A 12,180-nucleotide genomic window follows, 5' to 3' on the forward strand; every position below is an offset into this window, starting at 1 on the left:
TGTTTCTTTTGTGGTCAATTAGAGAGCGAGACTATAATATACAGAGCGACAGTGGGGATACGTGTAGGGGAGGGGTTAGAATATCTTCATATATCGAGGATATAGTAATGATCTTATCACTTTGAGAGAGGTTTATCTTAAAACATCGAGGTGTGTAGGCCGAGCGGACTGCATGGATTCAAATTTATGAAAATTTCTACATGTTGTACCGCTTTTAGGAAAGATTATTAGTAAAAATAAATAATGATTTGCACTACTTCAAGATACAATCAACACTCATTATAGAATTTTTGAACACCAACGTTTATCAAAAAATAAAAGTCACAACACTGGCAAATTGACAATAATACAATAACTCATTCACCGACCAAATAGGTGCCTAGATCACTCAAACCATGTGATTGTCTTACGGGTTTAGCTGCATTCTTTTGTTCCAAGCGCGACAACCCTTTTTAATATGACGTTCCATGTGCCTAAAGATATATAAAACTAATAATCAGTTTTAATGACCGAGATATGTTCCATTACATTGATGGAGGAACGGATTTTTTCTGAAATTAAACACATGATCAGACAAACAGATGATCCCAACACGTCGATACCACACAGTGGGACAATACCAAAACTAGTGTTCAGTGCCGAATCTCCCAACCGAGACGATAACGGTACAGGTGAGCAGTCGTGCAGTTCCTATGATCCAGACACACCCATCGCTAAACAAACCGTGGCTGATTTGTTTATATTGATTGTAAACATGCGAAACGAGATGATTGACGGAATAAATCACATAAGTAATGACTTGCGCTCAGACATCAATGAACTCAAAGCAGAATTACGTAAAATGCATTCTGTGAATAAACAAAAGGATGATGAAATAAATACACTCAGAAATGCCTTGAAAAACACTCGCATGGAAATAGAGCGTAAAGAATCCGAGACCATACCAAAACAAGTGAACTCGTTAGTAGGTAATGAGTCGTTTAACCCCAACTCCAAAATTCATATCAAAGTGCCGGAAGTACTGAGAGATGAAGGAATCGGTGTGTGCAATTCGAGTGGCATTATTGACATATGTAGTGATACAGTGGTAAACGCAAGTGACAGCACACCTCCCATCACTAACAAAAGCAGCTTGAATCATACTGAAACTGTCCGTGATACATATGCAAACGTTGCTCGTCGCACAAACAGTTCGAATGTTTTATCTGTGACATTGAAATGGTGTCACCGCGAGCACTGGAAATCAACTTGCACGTAACGTGACATTTCACGGCTACAACACGCAACAACAGCTTGGCACAGAGAATCGTAATACTGAACAGCGAGTGTCTACATATGAGTTTCGTGGTGTAAGACGCAAACAACGTACAAGGAAACTTGTGATGTCAAGAATTACCGCTAACGCTCCCGAGGAGGACGTCATAAGCTCAATCGTTGACTTCGCTGCTAGAGGGGATGTGAAGGTGACATTCATGCAAATAATCAAGTACTGGGGTGGAGATGAACCAACCTACACAGCCAGATTAAACGTCCGCGAATGTGACTTTGTAACGGCTACTGACCCCACATTCTGGCCTGAAGATGTTCTCGTTCGGGAATGGGAATATCGAAACCGTTTTGATGGTACGTCGCGTTCCCACCGATCGTCATGACAATGAAGCCTCCATATGTGTGTAAATACCCGACGCTCCTTTATTGCATATTCACGTTGGTATGCTGGAACATCCGTGGAATCATGTACGGCACCCCGCTGCTCTCTGAACTTCTCAAAGAGACTGACATTGCTGTTGTGACGGAGCATTGGCTCTTGCCGGAACAAATGAACTTTTTGCAAAGTATTGACTCAAATTTTAAATCTTACGGTTTAAGTGATACTAGGATCTCATTAGAGCCAGAACGCAGAGTCTGTAACAGAGGATTCGGCGGATTGGCTATACTATGGCGTAAAGAGATAAACGTATGCCCTATCGAGAGCGAGTGTAATGATAGAGTCATTTGCTGTTCATTGCAATTGGAAAACAGATCACATGTCTTTGTTATCGGAACCCTAATGCCGTCCACCAATGTGTCAATTGGTGTATATAAAGAAACACTTGAACACATCTCGGACTTATTCGATAAATACTCACAATACGGACACGTAATAATTGCTGGAGATTTCAACGCACAGATAAGTAAACAGTTTGGAAGTAAAAATCATCTGAGACCAAACGATAGAGGTGAGATTTTAGAACCTTTCATCGTTGACAAGGACCTTGTATCGATAAACTCTCAAGCGTGGGCCAACGGTGGAACGTCAACATTTGTGTCAAAAACTGGTAATGGGTCACTCATAGATCACATGTTCATTGAATCACGAAGAGTGGACTGTGTTGAAGAATGCTCAACTCTTGACGATAATTACCTTAATGTATCCGACCATTTGCCTATACGCATTCGCTATCGTACACCTCTTCTCGTGCGTGAACACGCAGGTAACCCATACGCCGTAAACTGGAAAAAATGTTCAGCTGCTCAACTAACAAGATATTCGTCACAAGTCTCTGCCTTATTACGTGAACCCTTTCCGCGAAATACAGACACTGCTAGTGTTGATCATCTTCAATGCTTAGTTAATAATATCGTAGAAGCCACACGCACTGCTTCAAAGGACACACTACCTTCTAAGAAATATCGGCCCTACTTAAAACCTTACTGGAACGCTGGCCAAGTAAAAGCATTTCACAAAACAATGCGGGAAAGACGAGTAGTGTGGATACAAGATGGTCGCCCACGTGGATCCCAATTTCAGTCTTATCGTGACTACAAGCGTTGTAAACGAGACTTTAGGCGGGAACTTGATCAAGCACGCCATGAATATGAACAGTCCGAATTTCAGAGCTTACAACAAGCTGCAGAAATTGACTCGGGTACATTTTACCGTGCTGTTCGTGCGCGAAAAATAACGAGACGAGAGACTTCAGAAATTAAAGTAAATGGTGAAATATCTCGTGATCCGGACATTAATCGAGCTGCATGGACAGCACATTACAGTGAGCTCGCGCAATTCTCGACTAAACCTATTTTCGATGAAACTCACAAACTTTACATAGAGTCGGAAGTAACCCGCATGCGTACAGATTCCTATACGAATGCAAATACAGTATGTCGGGAGTACATCGTTACAAAGGAGGTTTCGTCAGCCCTTAAAGAAATGAAAAATGGTAAAGCCGGCGGCCATGATCACCTGATAGTAGAACATTTACGCTATGGTGGAACGTTACTATTACAACGCATAACGGAGTTATTCAACTTAATAGTGCAGTTTGAAAGTTATCCGCCGTCTTTCAAGCATGGAATTGTCATCACTCTATTCAAGGGTGGAAAAAAATCCAGGGTTGATATGAATAATTATAGGGATATTACCCTGACTCCTGTTCTTCAGAAGCTTCTCGAAAAAGTTCTCTTCAAAAGAATTTCTGTGGTTTGTGACAGAATAAATTTCCCGCATAGACTGCAACAAGGATTCCGTTCGAACTGTGGTAGTATCACTGCAGCGTTTACCGTGAGAGAAGCCGTTTTTCATCACTTTGAAATCAGCACAACTGTTTTTGCGGCATTCCTAGACAACGCTAAAGCGTTCAACAGCGTATGGGTCAACGGTCTGCTCTATAAACTTTACCATCTAGGTTTCAACGGAAAAATCTGGCGGTTGCTTCAGAATTCGTTCGAAGACGTTTCGGCCTGTGTCCTATACGAGGGTAAAAGAGGAGAGCCGTACAAGGTCATGCAAGGCGTCGGTCAAGGTAGGACTCTGTCATCTTGGATGTTTCTGATAATGATTGATGAACTAATCTCAAATCTTGATTCCTCATTGCTAGGTCTACACATCCATGATATCCACATACCGTCAGTTTTTCTAGCTGATGATACGCTACTGCTATCCTGTTCAGTCGGCAATATTCAACGTCTACTTGACATTGTGTTTGAATTCTCATGTAAATGGAGATTAAACTACAACTCTACTAAAAGTTCGCTTCTTCGATTTTGTAACAGTCGTAAAAAGTTCACCCCAGAAATACAGTGTAAATTGGGTGATCAAAAAATAGCCTGGGTAACACAAAAAGAGTATGCCGGGATCATCCTTACTCCAACCCTTCAATGTGATGAAGATATTAAGCGGTCGTGTGCAAAAGGACGGCGATCCCTGAACTCTTTAATCAGCGTAGGAATACATGATGGTGGTATGAATCCAATCACCAGCTCAAAATTGGTTGAAACCATCGTTCAGCCGGTGATTTTATACGGCTCAGAACTCTGGGGAGCACCTACTCTGAAATCACAAGAGGATCTACGCAAGACACAACGATATGCTGCACGACGGTGTCAAGGATTCGAAAAAACATCGCCGACTCTAGCTACAACCCGGGCGCTTGGAATGCTCGACATATGTGGAGAAGTTGAGCAGAAAAAACTGATTTTCTGGAACAAATTGTGCTCCGCAAGTAGTTTATTTGTCTGGAAACTACTATTTATAGTACGCTTATGCGCGTTTGCTTTCGGCAAGAAGTCATTAAACGAAAAAAGCTTTGTATTTGATATATTCGCTATTGCTTCCAAGTTTGACACTACAGACAGCCTATTTGACTACATTTTTGAAGGCTTCCAACCATCTCGCTTTTCCTGGAAATCATTCTGCAAAAATGTTGTGCAAAGCTTTTATCAAACCAAATGGCTTGGTGAAATTGTCCATTTGGAATCATTTCAAATCTACGCCTCGGTTCACCAAAACTATGGCCCAAATCCTCTTTGGACTCTAGCATTAAAGTATCCGAACTACACATGGCAACTAAGTGAAATGATCAAGCTCAGCTATCGTCATGAAAAAGAACCAGTGCTCTGTAAATTATGTAACAAATTAACCGATAATATAACTGTTCACTTCCTTATACAGTGCTACTGTCTATTCGAAACACGAGATAAAATGCTAGAATTTCTGGTAAACTACTTGGATGTTTATGAATACGTCAAATTTGACAATTTAGAAGATCATGAGAAATGTTTCTTTCTACTCGGCAGTAAACAAGACATTTTACTTGACGATGAACGATGGCCAGTTGTAATGATAACTGTCTCAGATTTTATACATAGAATGATTCAAGATATGAACTGTTTAATTGATTTGTAAATAACTTCTGACATGAAATGACCATGTAAATCTCTTTAAGAGGAAATAAAGATTGTCTGTCTGTCTGCTGCATTCACGTGTTCCAAGCGCGACAACCCTTTTTAATATGACGTTCCATGTGCCTAAAGATATATAAAACTAATAATCAGTTTTAATGACCGAGATAATATATTGAAACACGAAAGGAAGAACCGGGCAAACATGTACACGGAATACTGACCCTCACATTCAGGAAACTTTAAATCCATTCATATGCAAAAACAATTAGAGATAGTTATCGTCATTTGATATAATAATATGCACAAACACTGCAGGCCTAATACTTGCCTTACTATCGCTTTATGTTCTAAGCGCGACAACTCTCTAATCAAATATGATGTTCCTTGTTTTTAGGAAATAGTTGTTGTCTTTTAGAGAAAATTAAGTGGAACATACAGGTGTAACTAATCTCCACACTATGCATTAACAAGTCTTCGTTTTCGCATAGTACAGAGGTTATCCCTTTGGGAAAAGGTATAGATTGGAACCTCCTGAGGTTCATTGTGGTCCATTACTCAGGGGACTGCGCAATCCCTCAGAGTTAAAATTGACCCTTATGTGATGAATCGTGATGATCCCTGGGAGAGATTAAAGACTGCAATGAATTCAAAGAGACAAAAATACGACGTTACGGTTGCAAATACTGCACATTAATCTATCAACGTTGTTTAAGTTCTAATTCAGTTTTACAAATACTTCAAAACATTTTAAAAAATATTTGTGCCATAAACAACGTTTGAAATTATTTTCTTTTTGACTCAATAATATTAATTTCCTTTGAATCGTTGCTATATCTCTCAGCAAGATAAATGTTGGTTTTACCGTTGTGTATCGTTACACTTCTCACCTGGTATAAGTTGTCTGTAGGGGGTAGAGATGTACCATCAAGGTGTGTAAACGACAAGGTGGACCTGATTAGGTACACCATATCGTGTGTCAGTGGGTCAGATCGAGGCCACGATAACGGGTGAGAACGAGGCCCGCGGCTAGTCACGTGACTACGATATATCTCTATCATATTGTCAAGTGTGAAAGATAAATGTGTATATATATTCAAATTCGTGTCGTTTCTGACGATGTTAAAAGAATTTTCAAATATCTTATTTGACATGATATTCAGAATAAAAAATGTTTTTATCAGTTTATATATAATTAGGAGTTCATTAAATATCTGAGGAAAAAATACAGGTTTTGAGATTAACTTTTCTGATAATTGAAGCTAATGATAACACTAAACTCTCATTTATTTGTAGCCTGGTGTCCGATCCTTTTGATGTATGTAATGTCAATAAAATATTGTGGAAATTGAAAATCTTTACAAATATGGGTGATAAGTATGGGTAAATCCATAATCCTTGTCTTTTTGTTAAACCTTCAATAAAACCTGATGATCAAGCTGCTGTATATGAATCGCGAATGACATAATTATATAAGTCTTTAATAACTATTTATTTAACAGCAATGGCTGCAAGTTTACGATCTGATTTTAAATAGCTTAAACTCGAAATTTGTTTATGATCATTCTAGCTTAAAAATAAAATGTTGGTATTTACTTACCGTTTTTCAGTGGTGGTTCAGTTGTTGTAGTAGTTGTTGGTGTTGTTGTCGTCATTGAAGTTGTTGTAGCTGTAAAACAACATTTGTATTTGTGTTATAGTGAATCAACTCGCACATACCTTACGCTTGTTGTATTTAATATTTACAAGTTATGTTGCATGATGTCATGCACATTATCTTATGATGCACATGCACAAGTCTGCAAGACAACAATAAGAAGATACATCTGATGACTTTTTTCTTGTCGGGTCCTGGCGATGCTAGTTGCCATTACCCGTTCACCATGATTAAGTTCACACATGTAATGTTTTTGATTTTACATATCAATATTTAACTACTAACATTTCATTTTATTTTATCGGCCATTATTAGGCCATAGTGTGACCTCCTCAGTTGTTTGCTTAATATTTTTTAAGTACTTTAGGGTCAGGTACATAATGTATGAAATCAAAAACAACATATTTTTCTATTGTTTTGGTGATTTCATTGGTCAATGGTCAAATGATTAAAATAAATTGTAGTTATCAAAGGTTGTATTGAAGTGAAGATTAATATTTCAGGAAGTTTTGTTCACAGAAGCATCTAGTTTTTTGTTGTTTTTTTTTGGAGTTTTGGGTTTTTTTATTATTATTTTTTTTAAATTTCATTTTGGTAAAATGTGTCTTAAATTGGAAAATGAAAATCACAGTAACCTGTTTAGTTTTTCAATAAGTTACTGAAAAACGCACAATTGATACTTTGAGCGTCGATACGTACCAGTGGTACACATACAGTAGTCAGGTGGACAAAAACTTCTACGACAATTATAATCACACCAAGCGTCTAGTTCAAGGTTCCCGTAATATCTCCCCGTGGCACGACATTGTATTAACCCAACAGCGCGCCTGCGCCGTATTTGTTTCCGGTCTATTGAATCACACGGAGTGGAAATACATTCTGCGCCTGTACACTGACTTAGACACCACCACTTCCTGTATGACAATGCATCGATTCTAAAAAGAAAAGTTGAAATTTAAGTTGAAGTTAAATTTTAAAGTTCTAATTCCCCACCCGACATTTTTGGAAAATTCATTGTCCTTCTGTTCGACATGTTTAGACTCTTTTTGATGACAATACCAAAATTGTTCGACGCGTCTCCTCAATCTCACAGATATCATGTGCCAGGAAGGTCCAAAAATACATTTGTATATTACTAGTGGCATAAGTAAAATCATCTACGTGGTATTTTATATTCAATTCTTTAGCGTCGACATTTCTTAGGGAATCTTCCAATCATGCGAATGAAAACTTTTGCAAAAACATTATTCTTTTTTTTGTTTTAACTCGAAAATAAGCGACCTTACTTTTCTTTTGTGTGATCTGAGGAAAGGACGGATGAGGTTGGTCTTTCAGCAATACTGATGTCGGCACAGCCATAAAACTCTTCCTGGATGACACCACACCCGAAACAACATGACGTTTTATCATCTGAATCACATCCCCATAGCATACCTGGAGGAAGGAAAAGTATATCACTGCAAACTTTGACCCTTGCGTTTTATTGTTTAACGATAAGTTCACAATAAAATAATAAAAATAACACTGAAAAAATATATGCATACCTCATCTGCTTCCTCCCAAATAAAATGTAGGTGAAAAACGGGTATTTTAAACGAAAGAAAGCACTAGGATAGATTGATTGATAAATAAAAAGGAAACAGTATCATCACTTGGAATGCGTTTGACTCACGAACACCAACGCTAATCAAGAGTTCTGACAAATGAAACCGCTCTTCCTCCATGCTAATGACCCACGTTATATGTATATACATTACAAGTAACAACAGAATATGAAATATATATTTTAGACTTACCCGTGTGATACCGCCATTGCAAAACACATTTATCACATACTACATCCGCCGGAAGTTGTAATGGAACAATGTGAATATCTCCTTTTTTTACTCGATACCGGAACACACCCACACCTTTCACCGGAAGCACGTGACTATCTAAATCTCGTTGTGTCACCTTTGGATTGCTGTCGTTGTAAGGAGCTATCCGAAACTCAAACCATCCTAGCAAATTTTCTGTTATATTCACCGACACTAATATGGTAGAATTTTTCGTGTATGTCCTTGAGATGAAATTGCTGTTGAAATAAACTCCTCCAGGCTCGTGAGGTCGTGGACCGCTCCAGGAATCCCCACAAATTCCGCAGAGGCCATTGTTGTCATGCCATTGGACCTAGATAGAATTTCAGAGGCACTAATACAAAATGAATAGTTTGTTTTCACATGACCTTTTATACAATCACCTCGTTTTAATTTTTGATTTTGTTCTTTCAATATCGCTTGTTTGCCAGCCTAAACGACTTCCATTTTTAGTTCCATTCGGGTACATCAAAGTTGGATGACGTATGTGTGTTTAAATTAGTTCAGGTGTTTTAAAGCGAAGCAGAATCTTTGATTATATTATATACCAGCGTATTCCTACATATAATAGCATTATTATTGGTTATTACTGGTTGTTGAAGAAAATGTATTTATAAAATCTTAATTTCATCTAAGTTTTGTTTTTAAATATTGCTTAAAATCATTATCAGGTATATTGTCTTTATTTTGTTTTCTCTAATCATAAATGAATACGACATTTTAATTACTAGATTAGAAAGAGGAAAAAAAGAAAAACAGACAGCCAAATCAGCAATCAACGACTGTTTCACAGATTGGTCATGAACTTCAGATTCGGTGATAATAGGAAACAGTTAAACAACGAGTGTATTTTGAATGACTTTGCTAAATTTAACACAACGATAAACAGTGAAAGAGAATATGAATCTGTGCTTTCTATGATCAATAAAACTGTACAATAATGCGAAGGTTCGTGTGTAACTTTGTGTATATCTCGCTAATCGATGACTTGAGCAGACTGACCAGTGACTGGCCGGGCCAGATGTAGTCTAGACTATTGATGGCAAGATAACTGACCGACAGTCAGCACCTATAGGTCATAAAACACTCTCCCCGAGGTATTTAAAATCAAAATAGTAACTATATCAATCTGTATAATTCATCAGTGTATCCAAAACGCTTGATCATAGGTAAAATGCGCACCGTAAATCAAGCATATCACTAACAAAGATTTGCAGAGGAGATGAAGAAGTTGTAACTTATTTGTTACAAATCAGTCGCATATAACCCTTTCTTATTATTTATATTTGTTTATATTTTATTTTATTTGTATGTTTGCAACGTATCCAAGGCGTCTATTTCCCAATGCTGCTAGATGAACTTTATTTAAGTTCATATGACATTATTCCATTGACTTTAACTTTGTCTTTAAACATATTATGTTGTATCACAAAATGGATCACGAACAAATTTACAACTTCTTTTCCCCTAGCTTACAATTAAGGATAAATATTTGTCGCTTTTAAATTCCATTGTTCATATTGTATTTACGAATCACTCATAGGAAAAGGTAAAAAATGACTAAATCAAAAGGATTGTTTAATTCCCCCCAGACGACAATAGAAATAAGTTTATACCTCTAGATAGTATCTCCGTCACTTATAGTACATGTACCTATTGTTAATAAGAAAGATGTCAACGCCATTAAGTATAATTTACGAAAAAAATATAATGTAAACCTTTGTTAAAAGGACGAGCGGCTACGGGGAAAATTTGTAGCCTTCAGTTAATTTCGATTTCCTTTGTAATATAAACATTATTCATGGGGTGATCTTTCACGTAATGTTTGAAGTTTTTCCTTGAGCATTTTCACTTAGAGTTAATGTTTACGTCCATCAAGTCAGTATACCACTGTGTGTTAAACGCCCTGTCAGAGTTTTAATGAGTTTTATATTGCTAGAAAGTATACACAGACTATCATATTCCGTCTTTGCATGTTACATTTACAGAGGAACTTCCACGCTATTCAATGGTATCCATTGTAACCTCACTATTTTGTGAGCGAAATTCACGTCGTTTCCACTTTAAACCTATGACGTTATGCTCGTAAATACATGACGTCGCATTCAATATCTACCCACAAGGGCAGATAACTTTGTAATATGCAAAAACAGAATTTCATAAATATAAAACATCAGTCATGACACATTAACATTGCTATCGAACCAACCAACCCCCCCCCCCTCCTGACCCCCTCCCCCCCCCTCCTTTTTTCGCGGCTTTACGGTCAAATGGCAATATTAAGGGGGATAACTCATTTCGATCCTAGAAGAGCAGAGAAAACAGATTATCAGTATTCAGAGAGAGGAACTGCTGTATTCGTAGCATACATATATACCCTTCCTTTAAAATTTTTGAATCTAATCGTTGACAAGTAAAATTTCGAAAAAAAAATCATTTATTATTATTTTTTTGGCCAATTCAGATTATAGAACCAATAGGACAGCTACAAATCTTACCTTAACCCCTCCACAATTCTGTTGGTCATCATCAGTATTTACTATCGCTCCTTTTGTGTTAGTTCGCCATAGGGAGGATCTTCCGGCGGGGTCAACCAGCCTTGCCCCATGCCGTCTGTGGTACTTGTTGGTATTTACATCCTCGTCCGTGTAGTTTTGGACAACACCTAACACAATATGAAGTATCCATGTTAGAAATATAAAATATTTCACTGGATGCCAAACAGTCATCTTAAAATTCCACAGAACGTTTTGCTAGGACCGAAACTTCATTTTTGTTTATGTAAAACCGTCACACATTCGCTCCTTTATTAGAATTTACCAAATTTGACGTCACTTCCATTCACTCCCATTTTGTTCCGTTGACAATTACAACTATACATTGTTATTGAACCTATTGTTACGCTTCAAGTACCTGTCTGTAATATCAACCAATCAAATCGCTACACTGTTCCGGCCCGGTGATCTACACTAGCGCCGCGAGGAGGTAGGCATGGTGGTGATTGCAGATGTGGTTCATTCGCCCGAGGAAAGCAAGATGTGAAGTGAGACAATAGCAAATGAGGTAACCCGGATCGTAAACGGACGCGGTGACATTTATAAGCTTAATCTGATCACATTCCGTTAAGCTATAGAAAGAATAATCATCACTTTAAATGTTGCGTATATTGTGAATACAGATATTTAATCTTCACGAACATCTTTCACGGAATCACGTGACGTCACTTTGTGACGAGGCGATATCTCCCACGAACAAAACAATATCTTTAAAACTGTAAACGTATATACATATGTATCTTTATAAATCTCTTGTATTTTTTGTTTCTGTAAATGAATAAAAATAATATGCCTAAACTTGACGTCCAATTGCACTTCTAGTCAAGCAGATACGATACATAAGTCGGCATTTTCAACAAGACATAATAATTGGTCCGTCAACCGAATGTCAAAAATCATTATGTTATCTACGTTATGCACGTCACGGTTAAGACGCATACGTTCGTGA

General features: G+C 37.6%; 1 protein-coding gene across 1 annotated transcript in view; it reads right to left on the bottom strand.

Annotated features, from left to right (window-relative positions):
• The window catches only part of LOC138316657 (uncharacterized), a 26,540-nt gene extending 14,841 nt beyond the window's left edge, over positions 1–11,699 (bottom strand). Inside the window, exons 1-5 of the mRNA XM_069258332.1 lie at positions 11,175–11,699; positions 8,617–8,989; positions 8,107–8,254; positions 7,520–7,755; positions 6,764–6,832 (exon numbers count right to left, since the gene is read on the bottom strand). Of these exons, the coding sequence (XP_069114433.1) occupies positions 6,764–6,832; positions 7,520–7,755; positions 8,107–8,254; positions 8,617–8,989; positions 11,175–11,405 (1,057 nt within the window). The 5' untranslated portion in view covers positions 11,406–11,699. The remainder of the gene's footprint in view (positions 1–6,763; positions 6,833–7,519; positions 7,756–8,106; positions 8,255–8,616; positions 8,990–11,174) is intronic.
• Positions 11,700–12,180: the final 481 nt, after the last annotated feature.

This window comes from Argopecten irradians, chromosome 1, assembly GCF_041381155.1.
Source record: "Argopecten irradians isolate NY chromosome 1, Ai_NY, whole genome shotgun sequence".
Taxonomy (NCBI): domain Eukaryota; kingdom Metazoa; phylum Mollusca; class Bivalvia; order Pectinida; family Pectinidae; genus Argopecten; species Argopecten irradians.